This window comes from Delphinapterus leucas, chromosome 9, assembly GCF_059928025.1.
Source record: "Delphinapterus leucas isolate spDelLeu-1000000601 "Yukka" chromosome 9, BTC_Dleu_Yukka2, whole genome shotgun sequence".
Taxonomy (NCBI): Eukaryota; Metazoa; Chordata; class Mammalia; order Artiodactyla; family Monodontidae; genus Delphinapterus; species Delphinapterus leucas.
In genome coordinates this window covers 36,088,941-36,104,641 of record NC_143137.1, presented here as the reverse complement: position 1 = coordinate 36,104,641, position 15,701 = coordinate 36,088,941, and the positions used below count along the sequence as shown (strand labels likewise).

At 38.1% G+C, this 15,701-nt stretch overlaps 1 protein-coding gene and 1 long non-coding RNA gene across 2 annotated transcripts in view; one reads left to right on the top strand and one right to left on the bottom strand.

Moving 5' to 3' along the window:
• Positions 1-8,943: 8,943 nt before the first annotated feature.
• SMIM30 (small integral membrane protein 30) lies at positions 8,944-14,249 on the bottom strand. Its single transcript, XM_022582881.2, has 3 exons — positions 14,199-14,249; positions 13,776-13,843; positions 8,944-13,322 (listed from the first exon to the last, which is right to left on the bottom strand). Exon 3 carries the CDS (start codon positions 13,275-13,277, stop codon positions 13,098-13,100), a length of 180 nt encoding a protein of 59 aa, XP_022438589.1. The 5' UTR covers positions 13,278-13,322; positions 13,776-13,843; positions 14,199-14,249; the 3' UTR covers positions 8,944-13,097.
• LOC149748379 (uncharacterized) overlaps positions 13,004-15,701 on the top strand; it is a 122,212-nt gene continuing 119,514 nt past the window's right edge. Inside the window, exon 1 of the long non-coding RNA XR_016394293.1 lies at positions 13,004-14,447. This is a non-coding gene — a long non-coding RNA (uncharacterized LOC149748379). The remainder of the gene's footprint in view (positions 14,448-15,701) is intronic.

Here is a 15,701-nt window from a genome sequence, read left to right as displayed (position 1 = left end):
CCTAGATTCATTCGCTGTTTAACTACAAATGAGCTGTGGAAAGCATATTGTCATAAAGTGCTTCTGTTTGGGAAAAAGGCTGGAATCCTATGGACTTCAGAATGTGTGCTGTCTTAGAGATGTTTCCCTATTTCTTCACAGATGCTGTGGACTCTTAGAGGCTTATTACACTCTCCTCCTGTTGACTGTTTGGAAACCCAGAATAACTTTTGTATTTTTACCCTAAATTTATTCAAACCCTTCAAGTTGCCAGAGCCAGAATTGATCTAAAGATGCATATTAATAAGTAGAAGTTTAAACTAGTAATTTCTTTAATTCTGTCTTAATAATTGTATTACTATATTTCACAGGACTTGAATTTTAGAGGTAAGAGGGCCTTAAAAAGTCACCTGACAGTGGTTTTGGAACTTTTTTCCTTAAGGTAATAGCACAGGTTTTTTCAGATGAGATCATACTTGGAATTCACACATAAAACAGATAATGGTGGAGCTGCTAGGAGTGAAGTAGGATTGGGGCTGGGGCCGTACTCTGTTGGTGTTTTACTGTTTGATTTGGCAGCTGCCAAGGCAGCTCTGTGGAGCCTAGATGTCTAATTAACACAGTGAAAACCACTGCTTTAGTCCATACAAACCCCCTCCCCCCATTTTTTTTCTCCTTGCCAGGCTGATGATAGCCACAGACTTACAATTCTAAAATATTTGACTTTATGAAAAATGGTCCAGGTGTGAGTACTAGAGTGATAGAACAGTCAACGGAAAAAATTGTAATGAGAAAGAACCAAGGTAAATCAGAATTATTGCCTGGGTATGAGAGTAGAACAAGTTCAAACTTGGCTGGTAGTAGATTGATGGGGACACACACACACAGAGGGGGTGGTAGGGGAGGAGAGAGAGAAAAAAAAATCAGACAAAGCATTCAGTTTGGGCAGGAAGATAAGTTTCATTTTAGCAAATGAATGTAAAGTAACAGCCAGCCATTCACATGGCGTCATTTATAAGTGCTAGACACTCTTGAACTGGAGTGAGGAGAGTCAGAGCTAGCCATATGGAGTTGTCTACTCAAAATGGAAGCCCTGGGGCCCTACTCTGAGTGAAGTAATATGGAGACAGGAATTTTCTAAGAAAGAGTATTGGCAGAAGAGAAGGCCAAAGTCTGAGACTTGAAGAATGAATGAACATTAAGGCATCAGAAGAGCAAGAAAAAACAGTTAAGAAGATAGTAAAGGAGTAGCAGAGAGGTATGAGGAAAACAGTCCCACCATTCTCAGCCCCTCCCTGAGGCTCCCTTGACAAAACAACCAGCCTTTCTTCTTAAAGGCACTGTAACAGCCTTGTAATTGGACCAAGTATCTTTTTTTTTTTTTTTTTTGCTTTTACAGCAAATAGAAGCATAAGTGAAAATTAATTTTATCCATACAATTATTCATTATAGTAAAAGATCTTTAAAATGACTATGGATTCTCTTAAATAGAATAACTTCATTCCTTCCTCCCTCCTTTTCTTCCTTCCTGCCTCCTTTTATTTTTTGAGTTCTGTCATTTGAGTACAATGAGATGTAGTCTCCCTTACCAGGCCTGAGGTAGGAGGGGAATCTCTTATTTGGAAGAGTGCTTCCATTCACATAAAAAAATATGAAAGCAACCATTTTATGCCAGTTTTATTTAGAAAAATAAAACATATAAACAAATTGGCAACAGCCAACTTGGTATAAAATCATGAAATGCTCCTTCCTTGCTTTGATTTTATATTTTTATGATAATGCTACTAATTTTGAATTTTATTTTGATTCTACTTGATTTTTGCCAGGCTACCAAAGTAGATTATATTTCCTATGAAATCCTTTGTCATTTAAACCATTTGGGGATTTTTCTATGGACAGAGTCCTTGAGTCAGTCTTCAAATGTTTATTGAGTGCTCTTTATGTTTTATGCTTTATTTTGGGTATTCTAGAATAATGCAAAATAAAGACAAGTTTTCTGCTTTTAAGACTATTGCTATTAGATTGACATGATTAATTTAACGGATGATAAAGCAAAAGTTAACCTTCTTTTAAGCAGGACCAATCCTCAGTCACATGGTATAATTGTCTATATATTCTGGGAGCATTGACCACCCCTGACCCCTCCCCACTTCTGGAAACCTTATCCTTCATCCCTCTTCCTAGTCTCAATCTCAGGAGTCTAATCCCAATTTGGATTTCCATTTGGAAGTTCTTGATTTTAGCTTAAGATGCAGCCTCACATCATGTGATCATTCAGTAGACTCAGCCAGAATACCTCTAGGCCTTTAAGACCCAGAAGAGAGGTACCATTCACGGTGGAATTGCAGGTATCACAAAAATATTGAAGGGTGTATAGAACAGAGGCATTTTGGTTTTGGGTGCTTCCTGCTGGCTTTTCTTAAATCACGTCGTCTATCAAGGAACCACTTCTGCCTTTTTTCAAGGCTGGCCCCACTTCTGGTAACCTGTTTGCCAAGGCCTTCCTTCACTTGGCACATCCTCCATCAAAGAGGGATTCTTGTTTGAAGTTCCTGTCAGTGGAATAGATATGTTGGGTAGACCATTCCTACTCATTTATATTTTCCTTTTACACATTAAGAAAATGAGGCCCACATTAACTTGTAAGTGATTTGCCCAGTGACCTCTAGCCTGTTTGCAGTGCAGCCAGAACTGGGATCCTTATCTCCTTGACTCCTCACTTACTGCTCTTTTCATTATATCACACAGCCTTTCTTAGCCATAAACTTCTGTCACTTAGCACTGACACTGAGGAAAGAAACACTTCACTGTGTGGTTTGCTGTTCATTGTTGTAATAATGATCAAATTAATATGATTTCTTGATAGCTGTCATTATATTGACCACTAACAATAATAAATGTAGGGATCACTGGACAAGTAATGCTTATTTAAATTATGAAAACAGTAAGAATAATCTTGAAAATGAATATTCAAGAATACATGATGATTTTTCTTTTCACTTCGTGTGCTCCCAATTATAGACTGCTTATTATAAAAGTATGCAATGACTCTGGGCCTCTTCTCTAATAAGAGATTTGTTATCTTTTGTCCGTGGGTAGAAACCTTTCTTTCCACATTAGATTTCAAACAGTCTTTTATAAACCTAGACCCCTAGCATATCTGGTACAATACTGTATAGTAACCTCAATTATCCGTCCACTGTTGATTGTCTTTTTTTGTTTGTTTTTCTTCTGGCCACGCTGTGCATCATGTAGGATCTTAGTTCCCCGACCAGGGATTGAACCCCCTGCATTGGAAGCACGGAGTCCTAACCACTGGACTGCCAGGGAATTCCCCAATCCTCCATTTTAGAAAACATGGCTTCTTTAGAGGTTTAAGATAACAGATACTTTACAAATACGTTTGTGTACATATATCTGTCGAATTATAATCTAAAAATTAATATTTAAACATCAATATCTACCTCACACCTGTCAGAATGGGTATCGTCAAAAAGACCACAAATAACAAATATTGGCGAGGATGTGGAGAAAAGGGAACCCTTTTGGTGGGAAAATAAATTGGTGCAGCCACTCTGGAGAACTGTATGGAGGTTCCTCAAAAAATTAAAAATAGAACTATCATATGATCCAGCAATTCCACTCCTGGGTATGTATCCGAAGAAAATGAAAACACTAATTTGGAGATACATGCACCCCAGTGTTCATAGCAGCATCCTTTACAATTGCCAAGATACTGAAGCAACTGCACTGTCCATCAATAGATGAATGGATAAAGAAGATGTGGTATATATATATACAGAATACTACTCAGCCATAAAAAAGAATGAAAATTTGCCATTTGCAACAACATGGATATATCTGAAGGGTATTATGCCTAGTGAAATAAGTCATAGAAGAACAAATACTGTATGTTATCACTTATATGTAAAATCTAAAAAATAAAACAAACAAATGAATATAACAAAACAGAAAAAGACTCACAGATATAGAGAACAAACTAATGGTTACCAGTGGAGAGAGGGAAGGGCAGAGGGGCAAGATAGAGGTAGGGAATTAAGAGGTACAAACTACTATATATAAAATGAATAAGCTACAAGGATATATTGTATAGCATAGGGAATACAGCCAATATTTTATAATAACTTTAAATGGAGTATAATCTATAAAAATTTTGAATTACTAATGTTATATACCTGAAACTAATACAATATTGTAAATCAACTCTACCTCAATTAAAAAAAAGTCAATTTCTAGGCTGGTTCAAAGGATATGAATATCTATTTGGCAACTGGTAAGAATTGCCTATTTTGCTTATTGCAGTGCAGTGTTATCAATAAATGACAAGATGTTGGAAAGCACTGCCATGTCCAGTATTATTTAAAAAATTGATTTTGAATAAATGATGGCAAATGTATGGGATGGAATATTATTTGGTTGTTAAAATATCCATTAAATACTTAAATGTTAAATGCTGGGAAAACAAAATGGTATGTGTGCTCTACCACAGTTTTGTTAAATTTATGTTGTGGAAGGTGGCCTGCAAAAGTGAGAATAGTGTATAATGTGAGAGCACAAAGCTCTCAGACAATTTGAGAATTATCTCCTCAATTGGTTGTTAATTCTGTTTCTGGTCACCTACCTTATTCACAGGGCTCAGCACTGATTTACTTCTGGCTCATTTCCAAAACCAAATGCTCAGTGGTGAAGTCTTCCCTTTGTTGGGGATATTCGAAGGAGCATGTCACAGGCCACATATGCTTTGAGTAATGGAAGCATCAATGAAATTAAGTCCACATTTTTCTAAGAGAACTATTTTATAGAGGCCCAAGCATTTGGATGATCAAGTTGATATTTGAAAGGTGAATTTTATTGCTTCTTTATACCTTTAGTCATACCTGGACACTGAATTGATTTACTCTTCGGAAGGGGAAAGTCATAGGGGAAAGTCATAAGATCCAACATAACAGCAGGGCGGAATCATAGAGTGGCTACATGATCCATTTGCCATGGCTAAGGGTGGAAAGTGGAACCCTATTTGGGGCTCTTTATTTGAGAGTCATCTTTGGAAATGTAGAAGGACTTTGAGCTTCAGTTATCTTTTCTTCTCTTTTTAAATTTTTGTCTGATAAAGGCTTCTCATCTGAATGAAATGTAGGCTTTGACATCACCTATGGTAGCATCATCTAAGAACTACAGTGTGTTGACAACTGTCTTGTGAGTACTTCACAGTGGATGATTTTCAATGGATGACATTTAGAGTAAACACGAACTGCTTTCAGATAGAGTTCACACATTTGTGTGTAAAAACAAAACTCCCGGGCTTCCCTGGTGGCGCAGTGTTTGAGAGTCCGCCTGCCGATGTAGGGGACACGGGTTCGTGCCCCGGTCCGGGAAGATCCCACATGCCGCGGAGTGGCTAGGCCCGTGAGCCATGGCCGCTAAGCCTGCGCGTCCGGAGCCTGTGCTCCGCAACGGGAGAGGCCACAACAGTGAGAGGCCCGCGTACCGCAAAAAAAAAAAAAAAAAAAAAAAAGAAAACTCCCAACCTGCAGTATTATTAAAAAGCAATTATATTAGCTTCAATATCATACCTTTTTCAGCATATAGACTTGTTTATTCAATGCTGTGTTAATTCTTCAAGATTATTTAGGAAATAAATTCAGTGCACAAATAAACAAGTATTTACTGAAACCTCTAACAGTATAGACAAGGTATGTTAGTACTTACAATGATAAAAAGACACAATCTTGATTTCAAGAAATTTAAGATAAAGGTGACAGGGGCAGGGGTCGATGGGAAGGGGAGGGGTTGGTAGGGCTGGTGGTACAAAAGGGACAATAAGTATCTAAATAACCATAAAACAAGACTATAAGAAATGCAGTACTACAGGTATAAACAATGAGCTATGGACTCTGGAGTTTAGATATCATTAACTTCTTTTGGGAAAGACTTCATGGAGGAGATGACATTTATAAAGCAAATGAAATATAAGCATGGAGGCATGGCAAGGCATTTGATTTTGGTAATTCAGGTAGTTTGGTGTTGCTGGAGTAGGAATAAGAGAATGAGAAATAAACAGGAAACATCTTGTGTTTCAAAATGGTGGGTCATTTCTAAACTAAATTAAACAAGTCATTAAACGTGTGTACAATGCAAGATATAAACAGTGTTTGCAATCATTCAGATCAACTAACTAGACTGTATCTTAAAATTTACTAAAATCATGTTCTATAATTATAATTTAGATGTTCAAGAAAATGTTAAAATCTTGCAATGAATCTCAGACCTGTCCTGGGCAAAATCTGAAAGGTTGGTAGCACTGTACTGAGGACATTAAGGGCACACACAGGCCCAGTGAGAGAGTGCCATGATCCACTGTGTATCCTGGGCTGGGGTGAGCCTTTGCTACATTTTGCTACCCTTTGCTACATTAACTCTGTATCATATATTCAGTCTAAAAAAGATTGAGCAGCAATTTCTATTTGCCAGGCATTGTGCTAGAAACTAGGAATACAACAGTGAATTAATGATTCAGTCCCTCTCCTCATAGAACTTGAGGTTGGTTGAGATACAATAGACAGAGATTCAAATACAGGGTGGTATGTGCCTGATGGGAGATGTAAAGAATACTGTGTGAGCGTACTGTAGCCTGCGTAGTTCAGAGAGGAGGGGTCAGGGAAGATGTCCTAAAGAAGTGCTGTCCAAGCCTAAGATTTTAGGAATAAGGCAGGTAAACTGGGAAAACTAGGCCAGGCAGAGGAAGGAACATGCACATGAAGAGAGCAGGGTAAGTGGGGGGAATGAGAGAGAGAGGAAAGGAACACACATGGTGCTTTTCTGGGAAGGCAATAGCTTAGTGTGGCTGAAAGCTAGTGTGAAATTGGTTGAGGGTCATGGACATAGAAGAAACTGGAAAAGTAGGGGAGGAAATAAGGGTAGATGAACAGTGCTAAGGTTTGTTAAGGATTTCATAAAACTAAGAAATCTGCTAAAAAATTTTGAGCTGTTATGTAACAGGGTCAGATTTGTGTTTTAAGAAGTTCACTCTGGTTGTTGTGTTTAGATAAGATTGCAGAGGATTAAGATGGGAGGTCAGAAGACAAGCTAGGGTTCTGCTCTGGATCTCATCCACATCATGATGGTGGTCTGAACTTGGGTAAGCCTTGAGGATGGAGAGAAGTGGGTGGATCCTAGGTATAATTTGGAGCTGGGTTCCATAGGGCTTAGAGATGGACTGGATGTGGAGTGTGAGGGAGAGGAAGGCGCCACACACCCTCTCAAGTGTCTGTCTTGGCCACTGGGAAGATGGTGTCTATTAGCTGAGTCTCACCAGTAGTGCCATAAAGGACTGAGCACACGAAACTTCAAGGTTGTTCCTGGATCCTGCCAGGCTGACTTCAATTAGCGTGTGGGCTGTTTGCTGTGAGTGGGAGTGGCAGGGCTACGGTTTGTTTTTATTCTTCCTTCTTGAGACAATCCCTAATCATACTCATTCAGTACAGAAAATGAGCTGCCCCTGCTTCACTAAATTGAAATCCAAAAATGTACCAAATTACTAGACTACAGTTTTCACTGAAGAGTTCAAAGAGGAAATCAGCTCCTCATGCTGCCATATGAAAATGGGTAATTACAATATTTTTTAACACATTAGACCTTGTTATTTTCGAAATTAGGAAAACTATATGGGGCCACACATTTTTATCACTAGGAAGTCTTTTAGAGATTAGTGACAAATAATTCTACACATGAAAAATTGTGGAGGTTAAATTATTGGCTCAAGGTCAGTCACCTGGTAGTTGATTAATTTCTTTCCAAGTTGTACTGATGTCTTGAAAAGTGTTGATTAAACAAGTGAAAGTGTGCACATGTCGTCACAGGGCCCATAAAACTGTTTTATGTAGGTATCGCAATGCCCTGGTAATTTTTGTGGCAAAGTGAAAGAGTTGTTCTGACAAATCATCTGAAATAGAATATGGTATAGTTTCTGTTCTTGGTGCTCATGCCTGCTTCTAAAGTCTTTTGTTAAGTGATTTATGCACATTTATCTGGAACATAATTATCTTGATTAATATTGAGACATATGGTATTTAAAATCCCAGTGTTTAACGAAGCACTTCATGATTAGCCGTTTAAAAATAATTAACCCTCTTGTATATAAAATTTTGTAATTTCATTTCAGATTATCAAGAGCTAACTAATATTTTCAGAGTTTTAATCAGCCATATATAGTGGATTCAGTGGAAATAATGTGTGAGAGGGGTATTGTAGCTCTGATACTACAAATCAATGAGAAATTAAACCACATTTTAGTGTTTTACAGCAGTCATATTTTTCTGGTCTGCCTTTTGCATTTAGATGTTTGGTGTATATTACTTAATCACAGAAGCGATTTAGAAAAATGAAGTTACTAAAAATTAGAAAAAAACCTTAAATATGCTATTCTGCACACATACTTATTGATTTGGACCTATTCTCACCTAAGAATAAAAATCCTGTCTGGGGTTCGTAAATCAATATAAGGGCTTTCTCTACATTCTCCACGTAGGAAACAAACATTAAACACATTTTATGGTGCTTATATCTTTATGACTTGTAATGAGATGAGATATGTTAAGAGTATTTTTCATAGTGGAATATGGACCAGATCTTCTATTTTCCTGAGCAGAGAGAAGCAAATTCCTTGCATCTCCTTAAATGACCTGGGCAGTTGCTGCTAAGCTTTCATTATGTCACTTAGTAAAGACCCATGGTTGAGCACGTTAGGAATTACTAAAACAGATTCAATTATTTTCTTTTTTTCCTGTTTCTTTTCCTCAGGAGACTCAGGTACAGAAAAGGCTTGAGGAAACTTAGGGAAGCCAAATTTTCTTTTCTTCACAGATGTCTTTGAGTTTTAGCAATTTGTAAGCCTAGAATGATGAGGGGAAAACTATAATAAAGAAAACAGACTCAAAGAAAATGTCAAAGTTAAAATATAATGAACTGTTTAATAAGGTATTTGTTTACATAACTTTCTAAAGATGTCTTCTTTATATATAAATACAGAATTGATGCTAGTAGGTTTTTCTCCCCTTGTGTCTAGAAGATATCTCCAAATACCAATTACAGTAACATCCAGCATGCCAAGTCTTTCACAGTCATTATTTCATGTATTCCTCACCCATCTATGAGGCATGTACTGTTATTTTCCCCATTTAACAGATAGGGAGACAGAAATTTACAAGATATTAAGTGACCTAAGATCACATTTTAAGTGATGGAATCTGGTTATCTATCTAGATCTATCGGATTCCAGAGCTTGGGCTCTTAATCACTATTGTGATACCATCAAAGAGGCTGATATGTATCTCTGGGAGGGAGATGGTTTGGTTCCTATGCAGAGAATTCTCCCTTCATTATGTGTTGCAGGCTATATAGCTACATCACTTTTCCTACCCTCAGGGTTGGAAATGGCATTTGACAAGCTTCTGCAGAGCTTAGAAAGCCTAAGAGGGTGAAGGTACATGTGATGTGTAGCTTCTGAGATTTCCTGGGCCTGGCTGGCTCCTTCACAGGTGGTACATTTGATAGTTTTTCAAAAAGATGCCATTGCACTCTCAATGCTGAGACAAAATATGGATACAGTTCATTTTTTAAACTTCATCTGCACTCCTGCATTCTTGATTGAGCTTATTGGGTAAGAGACAGGAATAAACAATATATTATTGGATGGGTGAAAAGGGGAGGGTAGATGTGAGCGATCCTAGGACAAAGGTCTGTGAGTAAAATTCCTTGAATGGATCATTTACCTGGTGCTTTAATCCCTCCACTCTTTAAATACACACTGAGGAGACTTGTGCTTTCAGGAGGTTGGAGTAGACATCTTTTTTCCTATTTCTCCCACTAAATACAGCTAAAAATCCTGGATATTATTTATAAGACAAACATAAGATTCTGAAAGGTAGAAAGAAGGCAGACTGGCTAGGGACCTCAGGACCAGAAGACACGGTGGTGAATTCTCTAGATTTTCTTTTTGCCTCATAGATCTCTGACTAGGTACTGGACAAGGTGGCAACCCAGAAATGCCAATGTGCTTAGACATGGCCATGGGCCAGTGGAGAACACATGCGGAGTCTGAACTCCTACTCCCACCCAGTAGCCACAAGGCACCCCACCTGCAGGGTCAGGGCACGTAGGGAACAGTAATGAGGTTCCCTCTGGACTTTTACCTCTGTCTGGCAGTGATAAGGCAGACGGAGTCCCAGAAGGAAAGAAGGAGATGTGGTTGAAAGAGTATTTGAAAAAATAATGGCTAAAAATTACCTAAATTTGGGAAAAAGACACAAACCTGTAGGTTCGAGCTGAGCAAATACCAAACAGGATAAACCCAAAGATATTTATGCCAAGACATACCACAGATCACTTTCTGAAAACTAAGAACAGAGAAAAAATATCTTGAAAGCAGCCAGAGAGAAATGACAGGAAACGCACTGATTTTTGGCATTGGAGCAATAGGCTGGTTACCAGCGCTTCCCTTGTTGATTTTGGCTATTAGTCTTCTTTTTAACCAGACTCAACCAAGCTAACATGTACAGAGCATTTACTAGTTATCTGCAAATTATGCTGGGCACCCAGGGGACATTTGCTAATCCCATTCTTCCTGTAATTGCTCCACAGTGGGTATTATCCCTCAGAGCAAATCAAGGAATTTCAGAATTGGAAAGAACCTCAAAAAAAGGAAATAAAAGGGCAGAAGTTTGTAATTTGGGATTTCTGGATGGGCTTCAGTTCTGTGAACTCCCTGAAATTAATCTAAAAAAATGCCAGCATGTATGTGCATTTTTCTAGGGAAAGGACCATAGCTTTCATCAGAGTCTCAAAGGAGCTGGTGGCTCCCAAAACGTTAAGAGCCACCATTAAGAGTTTCTGCTGTTTTCAGGCAAAACTATATAATCCAACCTAGATAGAAAAGAGCTAAAAACAGAGAAGGTATTCCCCATCATATACATCAAAATTCCTGAAAGCCACCTCATGATTCTCTACTTTTAAGGAGAAAATAGGAAAATGGCAGTTTTCTAATTTCTTCTAGGCACTTGTGGAAATACAGGTTTATCAAAGAATGTTTGCCTGTAGTCTTATTTTGAACATTTAAAAAATAGTACCTATAGGTGACTAAATAAACAGTGCACCGTGATTTAAAATGTACTTTAGATTTCCCCTACCCCTGAAGCCATTTTATGAACTGTCATGTACTACCTGAGCCTCCAGTAAAAACAAAAACAGGCTTTCCTGTTTTTAAAAAAAATGTACTTTAGGTATGATTTCTCCCAATGCCAATCAAAAAGTTCAGACATACAAGGAAGCAGGAGCAGCCTCTCTACATCAGTACCAATAGGCTGGTATTTTATGAGATAGGACAAACTGGCCCGCAATCTGCATTCCTTTTTCCATCTTTCAAAAAAAAACATGTAAAAAAGTTCTATTATAAAGCAACTAAACTCCAATAAAAATTTTAAAAAAATTCTATTGATTACACAATGTATAACAGCCAATTTATCAGAATAAAAAACTATTAGTGTTTTCTTTGGTGAAAAAACAAGTATAACAAAAACAGATCCATGTGGTTTCTGTGTCTACAGTGTGGCTGTCCCTCACTCTCTGTACCCTCTACCAAATCCCTCATGAAATCCAGGTCTGCTCACACCTGGAGAAATGCACATTAAGGATTTTCGATTGCTGCTGCCTGTTTTCTGATCAAAATTAAGGCTCCCAGTGTTACCTGGAGAGCTAGAGATGGGATAATGCATTATTTTAGGAAAAAATTTGACTACCTGCTTTCATTAAGACCCTATAGTAGTTTGATTTACTCATACAATTCTATGCTGGCTGCATCTACACAATCAAAGGAATCACTGGAGACCCTTGTTAAACATAGAATTCCAGACCCCAACCTACAATTACTACAGTGCAACCAGGAGAGGAACCTGAGAATCTAACAGTTTTTATCAAGTGCTTTGGGTGATCCTTGGGCTCAAACAAGTTAGAGCAATCTTCTTAAACTTGAATGTGCATATAAATTATCCTGGGTTCTTGAAACAAAAGTTCTGATCCAATTGGTCTGGGTGGGACCTGAGATTCTGCAGATCTAACAAGTCCTAAGGTGATGCTGCTGGTGTGAGGACACCTTAAGTAGCAAGGTCAGGGAGATTACGCCTCATCTGGCTTGTGTGTAAATCAGTATAGGCCATTACATTTTCCTTCTGCATCTGTGGATTCTCTACCAGAGGCCTCTCCCCTCCCTTGATGCTGCCCATTTCTCATTTTTTCACTGATTGTATCTCTACAAGCTAGTGTGATCAGTTAAGGTAAGGCATCCTACTCTTCTCCACTTACTTTATAAAAGTTCACACAAAGATAAAAGCAGTCTGAAATAAACACCACACAGTAACTTACATAATGGGTTTATATTTAATATAGTACTTCTCACCATGGAGATGTTAGCAGTTTATAAAGATTTTTTTGTTTTTGTTAAACGTTAAATCTTTTCTCCATTTTAGTGTCAATATAAAGTATTTTTTTACATTAAATCTTTTCTCCATTTCAACGTTAGATACATAGAATACATTTTCTAAACTTTTTCCCCCACAAAGAGATAAGTTTTAATTTTTTGACCAACTGTATTTAATATCTAGGTACAATATTAACTTGGGAGATAACAAAACAAAAATGCATTAAAAATATGGAGAAAAGACTCCTCAGTGATGCAGGAGGCAGTGATTATAACTAAACAGTGGCAATTTCCTAGGATTCTGGACAAGAGTTTTATTCTTATTGAGAATTCTGAAACTATGAAATATTACTTATGCAGAGTTCAGCCATCTCACTTCTTTGACCTTCTTTCTAACTAGCAAATGTAAATTACAGACGGCATTTTTCAGTGCATTATTTGTTGTGAAGAAAACGTTTTGTTTTCCATTTAACATATCAGTTTGTTCCTATTTATAGGGAAATAACCAAGACTATGAAGCTACCCTATTTACTGTTTCTTGAGAACTTTCAGACACCAAAGCTCAGTTCTGAACCTCAATAGCACAAAGGTTTTCAGGGCAAGGTTTGATTCAGGAGGCCCTTCAAAGTCACATCTGTCCATTTCTCTTTCGTGCATATACCCCCAAACAAGCACAAATGCCTGTAATGCTGAGAACCACACCTAACAAGAGAGCGATTGCATCTCCGGCTTCTACTGCTTCAACAACAGGCAGCACCAGAAGCAATGAAAAGAGAACTAGGAACAATTGTGTTGAAACTGAGATCATGATGTTGAGATCTTGAGGTGACTGGTTCTTAAAGGCTGAAGGTTCCTAGAAATTAAAACATGGAAACAAAAAGGAACCATTAAAAATTCCTACGTTTTCAAATGACAGTATGAATACATGACAACAGTTCATACAACCCTTTAAATCAGAGACTTTATAAATTATATTCAGACCCATCTCCTCATTTTATGGTGGAAGAAACTGAGGGAAGTAAATGGTATTTAAAGATGGTTATTTGAGGCTAATCGCCCCTTCTCATGATAATTACTCCAGCGATTTTTCCCCACTCTATAACGCCAACACCGTGTGAATCAATAAAACAAATTGAACAGTAGAATAAGACAAGACAGAAGAGGCACAAGATACTAACTTGGAAACTATCCTAGTGAATGAAAATTATATTTTCTTAGGGTCTCTCCCATCCAGGAAATGCAAACAAATCTGGCAAAGTCAAACAACATATAACTGTTAAGTCGTGGGGGAAATAGTAAGACTTACCAAAGAAAGCGGTTTTTGTTTAATTCTACCAGTTCAGGATGCTAAGGCTAAGCTCCACGTGACAGCTCCTATTATCAGAGGGGCGTAGCAGGATTTAAAAAATCGCACATTATTATTATTTTAAAGCAGCAGCTAGAGTCAGTGCAGAGCGGGGAGGTTGTACGTAAAGGAGAAGAATGGGTAATAACTAACGACAACAGTTTGTTCAAGCAGGGGAACTAGATTTAAAAGTTGGTCAGTTAGCCTATAAAGGAGAAGCTAAAAAAAAAAACCCAAAACCAAAAAAACAAGTTCGTTCGAGGACTTGATAGTAGGACTTTAAAAAGAATCCCTGCTTTGGCCCGGCAACGTGCAAATCTGCCGCCTGTTTTACAAATACCCTGGGCAATCTAAGTGGTCTTCGGGGACAAGTTCGTACATTACCTTCCAGGAAGCAGCCATTACAGGAATGGCGAGCAGGGCGGAGTCTCTAAACTACATTTCCCACAATCCCCTGTGACGACAACTCCCAGGATGCACCGGCGCGCTCCCTTGTAACTGGTTGCGGGAAGATGGTCACGCTCTACCGGAGACGCTGAGGAGCGAGCTCCCGGGGCTTCTTCACGTGGCCGAACCTGTCACTGGTGAAGTAGTTTAGTGTAGTTGTACGGAAGCTGACAGACACACAAAAAGGTAAAAAAAATGACAGCAAGTGTTTTTTTTCACCCTGTTCAAGGTTTCAAGACACAAGAAGTTATGTTCTCTTCTTTGACTGAAATGCAGACACAGCAGCCGGAAGAAATCACCCGAGCAGAGCCATCTGTTTCAGATGCATTTAAGCTAGCGGCTTGTAACATTTTTGAAGGAGGGAATCCCCTGACACCATTTTCCAAATGTGCCTTATGATATTTGTTAACTCTTAAGCAATGGGGGAAAACATGTTTAATAAGACGTTTTGGAAAATGTCAGAAACATCTGTAGGGAAAAACAGGCAGTTTGAGGAAAAACAGGTTAAGCACTATAAGAGGGTCTCTGATTCAGGTTCTAGAGTTCTGTTTCCCTATTACTTCAGGAGTGCAGTGTATGGTACGCTTTAGAGATTTCTTCTCATATGTTTATGATACCCACCCTATGTATCCCCAAATATTTATGGAAAGTTGTAAATTATTACTTTTAAGTCATAAAGATAAATTATTTGCATATGTAAGTCTTAGCCCTTTCTGAAAGGCTTTCTTGAAGTCTAATTTAATCTACGAAGTCCTTACTGAACCTTTCTAATCACCCAGTCTTCTGAACTCTCATTTACTGACTAGAGGACTTTTTTGGTACCCTGGAAATGATCATTTATTAATGATGTGGGTTAGGGGTGAAGTCACTTGCCCTGTCTGAAAGTCCCCCTAGGACTCTGAGACACAGCAGGTATATTTCAGTTCACTGCCCATAATTGGCACGTAATTTTTTTATTGTTGTTCATCTTTTTTCTTACACTTTACTAATCTCTCTGGACTGACAGCAAAGCTTTATATTCCTAGCTTCTAACACACACACAGCAGGTGCTCAGAAATGTTGGTTAATAACAATTATTTGAATAAATAAATGTGCCAGCAGAATTTCCTGAGAGACAGAGCAGTGCCAAATAAACCAAAGCAAGGTGTCTTGCAAATTGGAAGTCTATGGAAAATTACACAGTAATGTCACCATTGCTTCTCTAAACTTGATTATTTTAACAAGTTCTGTCTTTGACTCGTTTGCCTTGAGCTACTTCTGGTTTTGTACCTTTCTAATCAGTTATATTTGAAATAGCAGCTATTTAAAGATACTTTTTCGCATTCTAGTGTGAACAATTTGGGGATTTAATTTTTCCCTATATGTTTATTCAGTTGGCTGAAGTCAGCAGAGACCATGGTAAATTTAGTATTATTACAGACTTCTTTCTAGGGGTGTCAG